This window comes from Buteo buteo, chromosome 15 (genome assembly GCF_964188355.1).
Source record: "Buteo buteo chromosome 15, bButBut1.hap1.1, whole genome shotgun sequence".
Taxonomy (NCBI): Eukaryota; Metazoa; Chordata; class Aves; order Accipitriformes; family Accipitridae; genus Buteo; species Buteo buteo.
The window spans coordinates 13,974,492-13,993,061 of NC_134185.1; the positions used below are offsets into that span (position 1 = coordinate 13,974,492).

The following is an 18,570-nucleotide window of genomic DNA, read 5'->3' on the forward strand; positions in this document are numbered from 1 at the left end:
TATCATGGTAAAACATCCAAGTCCAACTTAACAATAAAAAAAAAAAAGTGGAAAAAAAGGCAGATTTAAAGCGGATATTTCATTTTTAGAATACCAAAATACAATATATGAGACATAGGATAGCAATAATAATTGCAGTGATTTGCTAGTTATTAAAAATGAGCAAAATCACTGTGACTTTGAAGAGACAGGATAGTTGATAGCTGATGGCGTTAACATTGTTCCACAACACAGCAAGCGAACATGAAGCAAACAGAACATTGTTGAACATTACAGATAATCTTAGCACTTACTTTCTCATAATACTTGATTTCATATTCAGTAATGACTCCGTTGGGATGTTCTGGTTCCTGCCAGGAAAGCTCCACGCTCCTCTGCAGCACTCTCTCTTTCATTACTCCACTAACTTGCGAGGGAGCTGTTTGGACAAGATGTGTCAATAAATAAAAAGCAAATTTGTTGGATGCCTAAAATCAAATGTCATTACTGATCCACCCCATGCTGAGCCACTTTCATTAAGGTAAAAGAAAGCACCTTTTCATAGCTCACAATTCAAAGTTAATGAATATTCAAGCAGGACCCTATTACTGTTCATAAACTTAGAATGGAAATCGAATTAAAGTGCAAACAGCAAAAAGTGGCATTGTTCAAGTTAGTGCAAAACTGAGATTGATGGGATAGGAATAACAATTAAGCAAATTAATTCTGATTAAGATAGCAAAGTAGATTTTTAGATTGATGTGTAGTAAATTAAGAGTCTAAATATTTATTGCACATGTTTCTGAAATGCGCATAAAAAGAAAAATAATGTTTTAGAAACAAAATCACATTTTAGGCTGATTTCCTATAACTGATTCCAATTCTGCTTAAAAAATAATCTGTCACACTATCTGATTACGACATGACTGGGTGATGAAAACAGCTTTGTTAAGAGACTAAACCCCCTCTTTTTCAGTAGTTGAAACCTTTCCAGGATATTCGTTCTCTAGAGCTGAACTTTCCATATTTGGTCTTGGCATTTTTTGTAAAGTGTGAGACAATTTAAGAAGTAGATCTTATGAAATACAGGGGACACTGTCTTCCTCCTCCTCGCTCTACAGAGACGTACATACATGCACACTTGCATGTATGCACACGTACACACAGATTTTCCTAATAAACATCACCCACAAACAAGCACCTTTTGAAATAAAAAAAACCCAACCCAACAATGTACAAGCATTATAGAGCCATTGACTCTTATTTAAAAATGTTTAAGAGAGAATGTAATAAAATATGAGACACTGAAAAAGTAACTTGCTTTATCAGCTTATCTCATGTTTACAAAAGAGAAAGACTGCTGATGTGCAGTTCCAAAGGAGGCCAAACATCACACTTTTCCTCAAACATACATACTGCCTATAGGAATGTAGCACAGAAGTCCTGTAAAACCATAGCTCTTTAAAAAACAACTATGGCATTGGAACCATGCAGAACTCAATTTTGTTCTCTTTCAATTCAATGGAAATAACTGAAGGGTGTAATGCTGCTCATGCAAAAGATAAATAAAGAAAGGACCTGATCCTCAGCCCCCTGCAGTTAAAAGCAAAATGACATTTATGTGTACAGGAACTGGGTCATATTTGGAGAGCAGATTCAGACACAGGAAAGGAAATTAAAACTTGAGATAAATTTATTTATATCTTTTTCAAGTATAGAATCTAGTACTGATTCTATGCTTGTTTGTTTGAACAAAAATTCTGAAAATTTTAAATCTTTTTCTAGGTAAAAAAAAAGAACAATCTTATTTCAGAACTGTATATGAAGCTTTCACTATGTAAAATGATGTACAGTCTTCAGATAAAACCACATTCTTATCCCATGCAATAAGCAGGTGAACTTCACTTTATTTAATTTAAAGATCATAGAAATAAAACATCTAGAATGTGCTCTCCTGTAGCATTAAGGATAAAATTCTAATGATAAAGTAAAAATATCTACAGCACAATCAAGACAATAATCATCTAAAAACCTTAAAATTTCATTGTTAACTTCTTATTTTAATTGTGAAGTTTCTAGCCTTTTTTATTGTAACATGTATATTCATGTAGGTTTTTAAATTAAATTTATTTACATTTCATTAGAGGCTCCAAGAATCCATGAAAATTAAGGATTGAAGCCCTGCATGATAATCTTCATCATGAACTATTATGTTGTATATAACCAATATAATCAAAGTTGAAGACCTCTTAATGTAGGCTGCCTAGCTGATAAAATCATAAAATTGTATCATGCAAACACCATGGGTTGATACACCATTCCAAAGCCAGGATCACTGTCTTTCACTCTTCTTGCATTCTCTTTCTAAAAGCTTAGAGCATTTTCACTCTCTAATTAGTGAGATATATTCTTTTTTGTAGCTAAGAGTCTGGAATGCAGCAAACTAATTTACTCTGTCTAGTTTTCTTTGCCGTGATTAACTAGTTGTCTTCTTTGTCTAAATGAGTACCACAGCATCCTGGCTGAATTTCAGCGAGGTCATTATATTTCATGTATAATGTTCTATCTCATCCAGATAAATGTTTTCAAATTGCTTATTTTACATTTTTAGATGTCTAAAATTGTTAATGTTCATACTTATCATGAAACAATTTTATATTACCTAGGTCACTGGAGTTTGTTCTCAACATTTGCTGCCTTTTGTTTTAGCTTATCAAATTTTTGCATTCTGTTGGTCATAGCATTCATTTTTTTAAAGCAGTGAAGCAAAATGAACTCACATCCTCTGGTATTAGTTAACTCTGCATATGTGGGGAAGCAATAGCAATGCAGAGAAGGAGGAACACAGAAGGGGGAAGATTTTAATCATGAAATTAAATATACTATGTGAGATTCCTACTTAACATCTGTACAAAGTATACCACAAACAGGCATATTCCATTCTCAAGGAATTTCCATTCAAAACAAAATCTCAGTGATTTATCAACATTGCAAGACAGCATTCAAAACTCTTACATAAATGCACTCTAAAATATATTTCTTGTCAATTAATATTCTTTTCATTCAAGAATGGTCAGATTAAAAGCTGGTTTTGGTTTGGGGTTTTTTTTTCATTGTGTTTTGGCTCCCCCCCTCCCCCAACTAAAAACGTGCTACTTTTCATTGGTGGAAGAACCACATGAGGAAGAAGAGAAAGTCCAACCCTGCAGACTGTATATGTTGGTAGCTCTGAAGACAATGATGTCGTATATAATTCTCATAACACATGATAGTCCTAAAATCCAGTAAGTTACATAAGTTTATTTTGTGTCCCCACATTTGTTGGGGGAAGAAGGGAATCATCAAATTGGTGGAAGCCAGAGTTTCCTCCTCTGGCAAGGTACACCACTCTGTTGTTACTGCAAGAAAATCTGTGAACTAGAGCAATCACGTAAGCCAATCTATTGATGTGAGAGGCTAGATGTATATGCTATCTTTATCCTGCCTTTTGGGTTGCATTTCTTGATCTGTGCTTAATGAGGGTATACAGGTCAGAAGCATTTTGTTCTTTATTCTAGTATAATAATTTCCTCCGTATTCTCACTGTGCTTTTCTTACAGACTGTTATGTATTCATGTTTTATTTGTTCTGGCTTCCTCACACTTCCTTTTAAACCTTTAGCCCACTTCTCTTTGCCTATCCATGTTAATTAATTAAGAACCTATTTATGGTTTTGAAACAACTATGTTTGAGGAAGCTTTAAAATGAGTTAAAACATACAATTCATCCCTAAATACAAGATAAAATATGGTATTAAATCACACACACACACAAAAGCCAGAATTAAAAATACCATTTTTGTTCCCATTGCTAGCTAAATCAATGTAATAATAATAATAATAATAATAATAATAATAATAATAATAATAATAATACCCCATAACTATTTCAGGTATTTTTTTCTTTTAGTAGTCTAGTTCTTGCCACTGCATCCATAGCGAAGTTGTTCATGATAAAGACACTTCTTAACAGCATTTCTAGACAACTAAGTACCCAGTCCTGAATGACTTGAGCATGCATAATCCCTGCTGTATCACTTCAGGTTACAAAGAAGCATCACTTGCCAAAATCATTATTTCCATAATATATTACACTGGGGGATACAGGCTGTTCAAAACACCATTTGCTATCAACTTTCTTTCTGATATACTTCATCTCTTCTTTTTCTCCTTCCTGCTGACACAACATCCAATGCATCAAACACACACAGCCTCTCAGGGCTAACAGGCAGATGTACCTACACATGCTGCATAAGAAAGTACTTCGAGAATGACAGGCCCTCAGCACACTCATTCACCTTTTTTAAATGCTTCAAATATACCATTCAGCAAAAGGAAAAATTGATTTTCACCAGGTTTCAACATCACAGCCACAGAGAAATATAACTCTGCTGGGCTTTACTGATAAAGCCTTCAAGTTATATAGATTTCAAGCTGGTCATCATTTTCAGATCAAGTTATAGAAAAAGTTAAAACTGAGGTGTCAAAAAGAGCAGGATATTCCAGCAAAATATTCTGTTCCAGAGAGAATACTGCATCTGGTAGACTGATGTGTTACATCCATACTGCTAAGCCAAGCATATGGTATATTATTAATATGTGCAAATATTTAGGTATAGAAAACTGTGGTGATTGTTTTGGAAAGCATCGCTTTTAGTCCAGACTCCTCTGAAAATATTATAATATAATATTGCTCATGCCTTTAATCTCTATCCTTAGCTACTCTCTGGTTCTCATGCCTAACATTTCCCTTGATCCACAGTGTACACTTTCCAAAAGACAAAGTGAGATGCAAAATTAAATCTTTTGCACTTTGTATCAGAAAAAACCTCCAAAACCCCCATACAAAATACTAAACCAAAACAATAAAAACTGAAAAATGAAAACAGGTGAAGCTGGACTTTCACATATAAGAGGAACTAGGCATAATGCACGAATTGCTAGCAAAAAATCAGCTGTAACACCTTTCTACTGAAAAAACATAACTCGGCAAAAGAAACATGCCTAGCCATTTCTTTGAGATTTCCTAAAATTCTGCATCTTGAATGTGTCTCAATTCCATCAACAGTATCAGTCATGAAGACTTTTAATTTGATACTTTTTAAAAAGTGTTTCTAGAAGCAGCATCCCGGGTGTTTAGTAGTTCACGTGTATAAAACAGACTATTAAAAATCCTCAGAAGTAAGGGTTTCAATTCTGTAGTCCCACTTCATGCAGTTTCACAAATGAACATGAGTAAATGGTCCCAGTGCAAGACCAAACCCTATATTAACAAATGCTACCAAATCCACGTTTGCAACTCCAGCTTCATGATTTGTTATACAAAGACTAATGAATGAATGGGCTATCAGACTTCCTTAACCATTTTTTTGTTTTTCTTTATCTTATAATAGCAATGATGTGCTTAAGGATATCTGAGCTTCGTCTTTACTTGCTGAAATCAACAGTAACACTTTCATTTTCATAGCACGGGACCCTTACAGCCCTTCCCAAAGGACAAAAACTCTTGGCTTTTGGCCTCTTTCCTTTTCATACTATGAAGATATGCAGCAATTGCTCAAAACCACTGGCTTTTCATACAGCAGCAAAGACATCAATTTTTACATCCCTGTAAAACTGTATCTTAGGGCCCAATGTAAGTTTTACATTACATGAAGCATTAATACCATTTTTCTACAACAGTGTTCTACAGCAGTTGGGGGCTGTTTCGAGTATTCAGCCTGAAGGGGACATTGCTAACAGGCGCAAACCATGGAAAAACAGAGATATTGGCATCCCAGTGGTTATAACCTACTCTATTATTTCTTTTTAAAATGTCTTTGCTGTCTCCTTTCTTGGCAGAAATCTTTAGATAACAGAGTTGCTTTGACTCTACATCTATTTTAAGTGCGACTGGAATCTGGCGTCTTACCAACAACAAATGCAAAATGAACCCATGTATATATGAAAATAGTAGCAGAAAATATACTGTTGTTAGCTCTTAAACGGTTGTTCAGGAAGAGAATACAAAACTCCCTATATTCTATTAACAGTCCTGCCCCAAGATTACCCAAATGGCACCCTTCTGCACTGGATTGCGTACTAATTTGCTCCCAAGAGAGAGCATGTAAATGAAGTCATAACCTGGCCTCCCACCATGCTCTGGCTTGCTCTGAGGGGAAACTTCGGCATCGGAATTGCCGAAATTACTAAATAAGAGTGGTAGGCAAACAGATTATCCACCCTGAGGAATTGCAGCTGCCGCTGTGAGGGGCCTGGGGTAAGCGTGTGGCCCCACACGGGGTTTTCTGCTGGTCTGACGCAGCGCGCCTCAGCGTACCCGCCCTCGCTCGCTTCTGAGGGGCTGTCTGACAAGGGTTTGTAGGTATGGGGCAAATTTGAAGACTTTACTGTGTAGATATGTTCCTTACTTGTTTGTTCTGTTTCCTATAAGGATACAAAGGCTTTGTGTGAAAAAGAATTACATATAAAGTTATATATATGTAAATGTATCTCTATCAATTGTTTATTCTATTTATTATAATATTAAAATTATTACAAATTTCAGAGCACCATAATACGGTCGTGCTACTCAAGCCATGATAGAAAGCTGCCACAGCTTGTCCTTTGAACGCTTGGGAAAAAATGCTTACATTTCTCTTCATGTTTACGCTAATATGTACAATAATTTTCATGGCATTTTATATGACAGTTCATGCAAAAAAGATAACAGAAAAGAATACGATAGCTCTTAAACTGAACATTAGTAAATGGATAGAAGGAAATTCCTAAGATTTTCTTTTTTGTTACAGTGTATTTCTCTCCCCTCAGTTAAGTCTCCACATGACAAAGCAGCCCATGATAAAAGGTTATTGAGTACCACTGTATTATGCCATTAGTACCCATTGCTTTGGATCAATGACAGAGAAATTCCCCACTGTGTTTACAAGCTGCAGCATTCAAAAAGAGACCCAAATAAATCAGATATTTTACACTAACAATATCCTACAGAGAAGCCATTTTAACTTCCTCTCTGACATACTTTACTTTCCGGCTCATAAATATAACACAGTGTGCTTACAATGCTCTGTAAGCCACGAGCAGAGGTACACACAGCTCTCCGGGCCACTTGGGGATGTCCTGAGTACATGTAACAGGCAATGAAGTTAAGTCATACTGGACTGCGTTACTCCATTACATTTTTTGCCATTGCTTTTGTGCTTGAGAAACTCTCAAATTACCTGCTGATTTACAGAGAGGATCAGAAGCAGTAGTTACCTGAATACTTTTGCAAATCAATTAATAAATGTAAGTCAAAAAATGGGGGAAAACAATAAATACATTCCAATCTCCCCCAATATTATTAGCAAAGTTTGAAGAAAGTTTACGCTCAAATAGTGTTCTTACCAAATATGTAGTCATTTACTACTTGTCCCTATCTGTTCTTTATCTGATGCATTTAAAATAGTTAATGGTTCGGTAATTCCTTCACCAAGCTCAAAACTCACCAGCTGGAATTTTATGTGTTGTCTACTCTCGCAAAATTCTGGGGAGGGAAATGAATAAAAAGAGAGAAAAAGAACTTACCAGAAAGAAATTAAACAGTTTACAAAGATCAGGGCTGACAGTTTGTCTATCACGTTTTGGGTTTTTTTTCTGGTCAGAGTCTACATCTAGACCCATTCTATGAACTCCTCTGTTTCTCCTGCCTGACATTTGGTACAAATATTATTGTCATGTCTGTATCCCATTTCTTCCAAAACTGGTGACTTGGGCATCAATCAGTGCTGAACGGATGCTGAGTTGCGTAACAAGTGACAACATCGACTCCCAAGGTATCCACAACTCTTGCTTTGCGAATAAGTTTTGACATGTCAGGCACAAACCTGATTATTACAAATGTGTTAGAGTAACAAACCAGCCTTACAAATAACAGAGAGGGGCTTTTGTTCTCCTGAAGCATTTGTTTTCCTTTGCAGAAGAAATATTTCTATGTTAATTAGATTTTTCTTTTGTCCTGCCTTCTTTTGCGATTCATCTTTCATAACTCTTTTTTTTTAGCAGAAACATCTGCCACCAGCCTTGCAGTAAATCCTTGGCACACAGGTATTATTCTTCATTAAAGAAAACAAAACACCACAAAACTCCCCAAAGATGAGGATACTCTTTTCCCTGGTGGGCTACTCAGACACATTATGTTCTCCTTCTGTCTCCAGTCATCTCTGCTGGCAAGTGTCAATTACAGACACAGGTTTTAGGGAACGGAAGGATAAAGCACAATTTACAAACACTTTCCTCTGGAAGCAGACAGGTGTAATGACTGAGACTGTTTGCTGTAATTGAATTTCATGCTGTCATCTATTCAGTCACAAAAAGATGTCAGCTTCAAGGATGCTACTCATGGGGGAAAAAAACCCCAACAAAACCAAACCAAAACCCCTTAATACATTCTCATTGCTACTGTATAGCTAATATTGCCACCCTAGTTTGACTTCTCTGAAGTTGCTTTTGCTGGAGAGTTTGAGGTGAATAGAATGTGGCTTTGGAGGCCTATGGACTAGTACGATTATGTTTATTTAGTATATGATGTCCAAGACACAACTGAATGAATTCCAGCCCCATAACAAAGCATTTTGTTTCAGACATAGCCAACCAAAATCTGGAAACAAAGTGTCATGCCAAAAAAATAAAAACAGTTGATCAAATATTAACAGAAAAGCATATAAATATTCTATAAAGATGTCAGCACAAAACAATAATTATCACTGTGCCAGAGGTTTGATCAAACTGACGTTTTCAAATTGTTCAGTGGGGAAAAAAAATATTACTCTACTAACATTCCTAAAATGTGTACAACTTCTGCTCCAGCCTTCCAAATTCCTGTGAAATGCATTATAATGGCACTGCTAACGACAGGCATATCTCTGAAAGCAGCATGGGTGGTATTCACAGGGAACGTAGGAAGAATTCCTTGCAAAAATGGCTTGTATTTTCTTCTCATGTTATGAGCCTGTACTTCTTCTCCCACAGAGCATTAAATCTCTATAATTTAAGGAGATAGATAAATATCTGTCTGGGAATCTCTGCTACAGTGATAAATACAGAAGTAAGAAGCCTGAAGTTAGTGACTATGCACAGGAGTGAAAGTCATGGCCGTGAGAGGAAGGTCAGGCACAGCAGCACCCTACGGCTCCCTCGGTCAGGGCTTGTGGAAGGAGCAGTTTCGCTGACCAGAGTGAAGTCACCACTGTGGAGAACTGCCACGGACATAAATACAATATTCAAAATTCCCCTTGAAGTATAAAAATCCATGTACATTCCAACAACTGAGAAAAAATCCATTTGATACAATGTTGATTGTCCCAAATGAAATAATTTTGGAAGTATGCACGAGCCGTTCAAAAAATACTGTCATGCAAAAGCAGAAGGAAAACCTCTTATCTTAGGGGGAACGTATTTTGTAAAGTGAAGCTAGTTGATTGATTTGAATATACAATATAAATTAATGTCTGCCTATTAAACAGCAATAATTACTTTAGAGACAATGCACATATTTACTTAATAATAAAACAGACAAAATTTGTATGAAAATATCTTCAGTTTGTTTACATTTTCTCTTTTTTGTAACTAACAGTATTAAAACTTGTAACAGGAATAACACATTTCTAGGACTTATGCAACTATATATGATAAATTGGCATGATTTTTAAAAAACTGTAACCCTACCTTCTATAACACAAACAGCAAACTCTAAACATAATTTCCAAAAGACCTTAAATATTCTTCACTTTGAGTAGACATTGGTTTCTAAATCTCCTTACTGCTTAAAATAACCTTTGATTTGGGGGGAATTTTTTTTGTTATTTGAGAACATGCTATGGTTCAACGCTTCTCCAGCTTCTGCTCACTGGAAAACTTTGCACAAAGACTTGTCTGATGCAGAAACTTATTAAACTGGAAAGACATCAATCATTTAATGCAAGAATTTACTACGTGGTTTTAAAGGCTGTACAGAATCATCATCTTCTTACAGACTTTCTAGTGGCTTCACTTCCCTGAATGCTATGAGGCTTTAAGGGAAACCCAAGTTCTATATCCAAAGGTTAACTTCTTGGAGATTTAGATTATGAAAATGTCAGTTGCACAAATTATAAACCCATTTAGCTTTCTGATTAGTTCCACTTTTAGCATATCATTTAGGGCTCAATTCTGACCTCTCATCAATTATATTTTAGTTTAGCTGCATTGATTTTATCTAAGTTATCCTTGCTTTATACCAATGGAACTAAGATCAGAATCAGGTCCTAAGGGTAAAGTAATTAAAGATGTTATTACCCCAACTGATTATGCAATGTAGCTACATCATTAATTGATTACAATGTTTTTTAACAAAAATATTAAATTTCTTTGCCAATTTTACAGATATAGGTTTTTACTGTTTTATTTCAGAAATAGTTCTGGATGGGATCCAGACAATCTAACTTAGGCACCTGGGTGCACCTACCCTGTAGGTGACTACAGCTCTCCTAAATTAAGTGGTTAAGCTCCCCCAAATGGCTTTGCTCCTTGTGACAGAGAGGTAAGTGCACTGCAAGATCCAGAAAGAGATCCTGCCTGTTTAAACTAAGACCCATAAATCTGAAAACATCTTCATTTTAAGGCCTTTGAAAAACTTTCTCCAGTGGCTACAGAGTGTATTTAGGCACTGATTTTAGGAGCAACGGATGACCTGGTACACCAAATAAACCCGACACATAACATTTACATACTTTTTAGATGACGTAGATGCCATCTTCCTCACACACTATCTAGAATTTCTTCCTATCTCCTAAATTTTCCTTGTGAATTTAAGGAGGTGTATTCCTTGATCCTTATAGCACCTTAAGGTAATTAGTCTGGAGTCTGCTCTGACTTACCTCTCATGCAAATCTTGTAGGATCCAGGTTTCTACTTACAATAGCATAAGTCTAATTCTTGATGACCTTAGAGGTATTTTAGCAAGCTGCTAGCTAAATATTGTAACTACTTACGTAACTTCAACTTCACAATTGCAGGGAATCAATTTAATGCAGAAAATATTCCTAAGTAGAATTCAAGCGTGAACTGAAAGTTTTGTAAGAAAAAAAGAGCACAGAACAACAAAACCAGAACAACAGCTTCTGGGTCTGATTCTTTTTCAATTTTTAATGATGTGAATAACTAGCGACTGCACTGACTCCTTTCATCCTGGATGTTGAACTTTAATCAATATCCAGAATGAAGGAGATGAAAATGGAGCTCTTTGCAGTAACAGAAAACCATGCAACGTTTAGTCAGAAAGGTCAAACTTAAAAAAAAAGATACAAAGCTGGTTCTGTTTTATTGCAGAATTACTCAATATATTGGAAAAATAAGCAAAATTGCATAAGCATCCTTGAACTGTTTATTATGGTTCTATTTATCCTAAACAATAAACTTGAGATCTGATTCTCCATTCCCTCACTCATAGTGAAGGTATTAGGAGAGTGCAGGGTTGCTCTCTCTTTCAGCCTGCATGCAACACATGCTGTCCTGTTAAATAAAATATGGAAAAATGGTGTCTACACATCTTACCAGTCCTTCCAGGTTATAAAGGATACAGCAAAAAGACAGTAAAACTGGCATGTCACAAAAGAAATTAAACTTGAGTCACAACCACAGCACTACCCTGTGTTTTAAAGAAAATTACTATTTTCCTACACTGACTGTATAGATCATTTTTCAATTACTATTTTTCTTTGAGAGGCTGCAAGTCTACAGTAGAAATTATTGCTACCTACATGTATATATAGCACAAAAGTTGTATTCACCACCAACATCAAAAGACTTAAATTTAGTGATTCCAAGGCACATCACCAGTAGAGCAACTCAATTTACATGAGTGAGCAGAGTATACAATATGGTTCGTATTTAGATTAGCCAAACAATATGACATCATTTAGACCAACAGTGTATTAAATACCAGAATGTGCAAGGTTGCATAGTATGTAAACAGAAACAGAAATAGGACTATATCCTCTGAATATCAGTCTATTGCCTTATTCATTTGAAAAAGCTCCAGTGTAATTATTTATACTCATGAATATATTATAATATACATATTAAGATGGATATACATCAGAATCATGAACATCTATAGCTTCTTTCCTTAATGAATATGGTCTCAGCACTGCTTACTCTATGAAATGAAAAAAAAATAAATTATTGGTACTGGAATTTCCCCTGATAATAAATATACTGAATGTTCATTACTCTCCCTTAAATGTGCATATAAAAACCCTGCCTTAGAAAATAACTATGCTAAAACACTTAGAAACTCCTCTCATGATCATTCAATGATAAAAATACTCAATCTACTCATTACCTAGATATGAGTTTCTGGAGCTCTTTATGTGAGCCCCACAGAAAAAGGTGGAATAGTAGAGAAGCTACTTAACTAATCAAAGCTATACTGTGCACATGCTCAAGGATAATAAAAAAAAGCAAAAAAAATTTCCCCTTTGTTCTGATTAGCTAACAGTGGTTGAATTAGTCATAAAATAAAGCTGGCAATGATAAGGGCATGTCTTATTTTAAATCTCTCCTTGAAGATTTTTTCTTTTTTTAACCTTGTAATTTCTCTAATCCAAACTAAATTAAAGGTTTATGAAATACGCATATAAAGTCAAATAATATAAAGACTCATGGCACTTTTATAATAACATCCGTATCCCACAGGAACCAATCAGAACTTCATACATGCAGTATGTGTGCAGATTAGATAGGATAGATACCTTCAAATGGAAATGACTGCAAACTGATTTTAGAGTGGAGCACCTAACAGGCTTATCTTTATTAAAAGAGCATTTACCATACACTGGGCTGCATACGTTGCAATGTTTAAGGTAGTGTACCATTTATCAATAAATACAATTCTCCTTATCTGAACACAAATTTCACCCTTTTCCCAAGTGTGCAATACCTGCCTGGACTGATCCCACCTAATATTGCACCTGAGATATTAAAATACAAGTCTAGTCTCCTTAAGGTCCTTTCAGTTTGTGGAGAAAGAGATCCTGCTCATCATTTAGATCTTACGGTAAGCAAGTCTTAGGTGTACCTTTAAGTTAGATTTTTGTTGCTCCATGTGTGTCCTGAGATGGAACCTACATCACTTGACTGGTAGGACTGTTTGTTCATGCTACATCTTTCGCAGGGTTTGGGGTTTTTTTGTATTATCTTATTATCATTATTCAGTTTGAAATGGTTAGTCTAATACTTGTTTTCTGTGCTAAAAATACAAAGATGCTAATTTCTGGTATTTGTATCAATTTATTACCCATAGGTGAGAACTAGCCTCCCTAAGTTAAACTCTTGAGTCTATGCAGTAGATGCCTAATGAAAAACCCTCCCAAGAAGAAATCTAACCAAGGAAAGGGGCTGCCCCAAAAGGCCTCTGGGGAGACACCCTGTCTGGTGCAGCTCAGGCACCCAGCTAGGGAGGCAGGACTTCCCTCTGAGGGACCTCAGAAGCATCTGCCACCCTTTAAGAGGTAAAAGAGGCATGCCCTTTAAGGAGCATGGCTTACTCAGAGCTTAAAATCTGTGTCGATACGTGATACAAAGCAAAGTTTGGCAGAAGGAGTGCACCACCTACCCACCTTTCTGCTGCAGTCACTAACTTTTCTCCAGGATCCCTAGAAACCGCTCTCGCCCCTGAGATACAAATAGACTTTTGAGTTTCTGCAATTAATTTCCACAAGATTGTATTCTGTGAAACACACATAAAAGATATGTAGATATACATGATAAATTAGGATTGTGACTAATGCAGGTTTGTGAGGTGTGACTTGCGAACAGCTAGCCAGCTGACCTACAGCACAACAGCCATATAAGTGACTTAACAGTGTCTTAAGTGACTGAGCTTGGACTGAAGTTACAGGATCACCCCAAATTGTCCTTAAGTCCTACATTTTACTGTACAGCAAATCTATCCAGATTACATACTCTAGTGTTAAGTATGTACTTCTCCCCTTTTCAACTCTGTGGTAAGCTGCTGCCAGATTTTAAAAAATAAGAGATCATCAATATGGTATTTTAAAATAATTAGAATAGATTTTATTTGTGTATATATTTAATATATATATTTAGTAACAAGTTAGGTCTCAAAACTCCTCACCACCCCCCAAAAAAAAAACCCCCAATCAAAAAAGAAAATCCAAATCTGCAGCATTTTTGCACAAGATGGATTCAATTAGCGTGAAACTATCCTGGTTGCTCCTTTCCTTTAGTTTTCATACTAGTTCATAGCTCAGGGAATATGGCAAAAGAAGGAAGAGGGAAGGGAAGGGAAGGGAAGGGAAGGGAAGGGATGAGGTTTTTTTCAATCAGTGCCTTCTGTTTGAGAAATCAGATGCCTGTATCTGCCTCACTGACTTTAACATGAAGAAAGCAAAACCTGGAAAAATTCCTGACTGTGTAACAGCAAGTGAAGTGCCATGACTGGTGTTGAGTACTGGCTCAGTACTTTCAGAAGGTCAGGAATGCAAGCAGTTGGCTAGAGTTTAAAGGAAGCTTAACTGTTAAAAAAAAAAAAAAAAGCCATTTTAATGACTTACCAGACTCTCAGAGCAGGTTAAGCTGTCTGCATAGACACAAACAATGACAATAAAAATGTTAGACTAAAGAAATTCTCCTTACCTATAGAATATCAATGTTTATCAGAGGAACTTTATCTTGTTCTTAACAAGTTGAATCATGTAAAAACAAGATCAATAAGGGAGGATGTCTTTAAAGCTCCACTGTTGCATAATGGAAATTACTTTGAAGAGCTGGCTGTGTGTTCATGGAGAGTTAGCAAACTGTCCCTGCAGGTGCTGATGACATTAGGCAGCTCAAAATACAATATTTCACTTGAAGCATATCTGACTCATTCTATTGGCATAAACATCACATGTTTAGCATTAACCGCTTTTAAAACCTGCTTTATAAATATATTTTGTTTCTCTTTCCAACGGCTGTCTTCTACTTTCCTTTGTTGCAAATATTTTTGCTTGTTACTTTTGCCTCTGACAGTTTGACGGTTATTACCTTAAGACATTGCAGGTGTTCTTTAGTCCTTTTCAAAGAATCATCTACATACCTAAAGCCTTCAGCACATTAACAGGTGACTAATTTTTAACGGTACATCTAAAAGAATAAAGCTCAGAGGCAGAAAATCAAATAAAAATAAAATGGAGATAGGAGCACTTAATGTTTTTTAAAAATCCAGTGGTATTATTTTAAAGCTGAAATGAAGAATAGTCTAATCGCTAACATGGCACTGCAACACTCAGGTTATAACAAATGGAACACACTGCCCTTTTAATTAGGCTATTAATCAGCAGAGTGAAAGGTGGATCAACCACCACTTGCTCCAGATACAGATTTCCAGATTGTCACTGGTTAGCCAGATAGTGGCAGTTTTGCAGGAATACTATTTTTGCTTAAACAGCACCCTTTGCCCCAGTCATTCTGGGACTGAGGGTAAATCTCCCCTCTTTTCTTTGTCTCCACAGCAAAGTCCTTTTGCCAGGAATTAGGACTTTGGAAGAGAATCATTTGGTATTATGAATTTGAGGTTCAGAAATGTCCCCTGGCCTGCACCAACTCTTCCTGGATAGAGCCACAGTCATGGAAGTTGACATGGGCAAGCCTTTCTTTCTCTTTCCAGAACAAAGCAGACAAGAGAAGAAGAAAGGTCAGCCTTCCTTCCATATATCTGTTATCCTATTATATCTTTGCTATGAATGCCTGATGAGACTGATCTGAATTTTCTTCTCCATAGACTTCCTGTCTTCATTCCACCTTCTCTTGTTTTGTCTGTATTGAAAAGTACAAACAACGACAAAGTGTTTCTAGCATTGACTCAACTATCATTTATGTCATGTTTCATGCACTTAAATGCACTCAAAGTTTTAAAATAAAGTTGCAGAGTTTGAATAACAAAATGGTAGCGCTTAATGAAACCTAAATTCCACAGAATTTACAATATGAAAAAGGGACAAAGACTTTAAGTGTCTCTACTGTAGAAGAACCAAAGAGCATGGAAAAGACAAACTTCTTAAATATAGCAAAACAGAGGCATTTCAAGGAAGGCTATGATAAGCCACTAAAAGGATGGGTATGAGAGGCGACCCACATTTACATACAGTTTAGAGCAACCTCAGGAAATTATACTTCTAGGTCTCCTCTAATATTACTACAGAAAACTTTTACTTAACTATAACTTAACTGAAACTTACCTAACATAAACTTTTACTTACTACAGAAGACTTTTCTCTGTGATGTTTGCCCATGGCAGATGAAGAAGATGATTAAAAGTTACGTAAGTGAAACAGGGATATACTGGTGTTGAGTGTTTTGTTTAAGAGACAACTATGTTTGAACAGAGATTGTCCAAACTGGGTTCTTTTTTACATCCTACAATTATCTTTCATCCTTTCAATTGCAAATGGTAAATTCACTTTAAAATAGTAAATAGGACATGGTACCACTCTCCATTCCACTCAGTTTTGGAACAATGATCTATATCTAGCCAGTAGGTAGCATCTATACTACTAGCCTGTATCCCCCAAGGGACTGGAAGGTAGATGGTGTGTACCACTTGAGAGAGAAGCCCCAAGGGTAGAATGCTGCCAAGGGCTGGAAAAACAAATTATGCCTTTTAATTACTGAAATCATCTAGCCTTGTGTTAAATCACAGATAGAAATTAAAAAAAAAATAAAAATGTGACTAGAATAAAAGAGATCTTAATGAAATTCATTTTTGTCCTCATTCTTTTTCCTCCTGAGTCTTTTGACATAGTATTCAAACACAGTTTTCTTCTAAATAAAACTTATGTGTCTTTTTTCACTTTTTTTCAAATTCTCAAAAGATTTTTTTTTCAAGGTAGCTCTTTTGAAATTGCCAGCCTTAACAATAGTTTATTTAATGCACTCTGTAAAACTATTTCTCTCTTAGACATATACTTTTATTTACTGACTTGGTGTTTCCATCTTTCTTTTTAACTTTCTAAGTTTATTTCACTATTTGCATTCTTTCACAGCCCTGAGATAAAAAACAACCTCACCTATGTGTATCAGGAAAGGGCTTTTTAACTCAAACTCTCTGCACAATAAAGGCTGTTCTACGGGCTTTCATTCAAGACGTATCACCTGGCACTTTTTTTGTTTAGTTGGTTTATTTTTTTTCTGGCCTATCTGATTCAACAGAACATCAGCCATCAATAGAAGCTAATACACCTGCTTTGTTTTAACTGCTCACCAGTTAAATAATTCTGCTCACCAGAAACAATCGATGCTACAAATGACTTGTGCATTAATGACATAAAAGAAATAAGAAAGTATTAAACTGATGACCCTCTAATTATCACATCTTTATTGAGGCAATGGCAGCATATTTATAAATGCTGTTGGAATTTTATATTGCCAGGACATTGATTTTTGCCAATTAATGAATCTTTGTATCCTGAGAGAATACTATTCTTTCTTGAGCTAGATAACAGACCTCTGATTACACAGAGATGTTCTTGGGAAAACACTGTAATTTTTCAGTTTAATGTTCTTTTATTTGTGAGAAATAGTGAACTGAATTTGCTGGAATAATTATCATCCCCAAACCCACCAAAATTAAATATCACAAAACAAACAAACAAACAAACAAAATCCACCCAAGTGATGCCAATAATAAAATAAATCACTACATTATGTCTCCCTGAAAAAAAATGGTAACATGCCCATGTGAAGGCAAGCCTGAGTTTTTCAATATATGTTTTATAGTATCCAGGTGCTACCACAGCAAATATTAATATATTTGAATAGGTTCTCTCATTTAATGATCTAAATTTTCTTAGTCATAATTCCTCTTAAAATACGTATTGTTTATAAACATTTATTAAAATGTTCTGTGAAATATTACTTTTGAAGCATGTTGATTAAAAAAAGTACAGGAAGCAAGAAACTTCAGTACTAACAGAAATACAGCCTTCTCAGATGTTAGAGATTTCCATCTAAAATGCAGCTGAGGAACTGAGGTACCGTAAGCACCAGCATCTGCACCAGCGACTGGAAGGTGACTGGGTGCCTCATTCTCCAACGGCGACCTCGGACCACAAAACCCAGGCTCATCGCCTTGCAACTTTAGGCACTAAGTGGCACACTGAAGTTAAAAAGAGAGTCTCCAAGACTCCTTAGTGTAAAGACACATTCCGATCTAACATCCTTATGTGTTGCTGTTGGATTTAGGAGAGTTTAAAAAAAACCTTTATCACTAGCATACAGACTTCTGGTTAGGTGCTAAACTGAAAAGGATTAAAACTAGGCCTGGGTCCTTATCTAGAAAGTGTATGTGACTGAACTTACACAGATCTATTGTCCCAGGGGAGTCCAGAAAAGCAGGTTTTTGATCAAAATATGATCTACTGTGCAATTCCAATCTCAGTTGGCCAAAGCTTGCCACAAAGGTGAGTCAGCAAAGCTAGCATATGGGATAAAACAAAGCAAAACAAACCACTGAACAACAGCCGAATAAAAAGAT

The 18,570-nt window shown here is 35.9% G+C and overlaps 1 protein-coding gene across 4 annotated transcripts in view; it reads right to left on the reverse strand.

Moving 5' to 3' along the window:
- The window catches only part of EPHA7 (EPH receptor A7), a 162,355-nt gene that overhangs the window by 41,719 nt on the left and 102,066 nt on the right, over window positions 1-18,570 (reverse strand). For all 4 annotated transcript variants that reach the window (XM_075046633.1, XM_075046635.1, XM_075046632.1 and 1 more), the window contains exon 6: window positions 294-418. In XM_075046633.1, coding sequence (XP_074902734.1) covers window positions 294-418 — 125 coding nt within the window. The remainder of the gene's footprint in view (window positions 1-293; window positions 419-18,570) is intronic.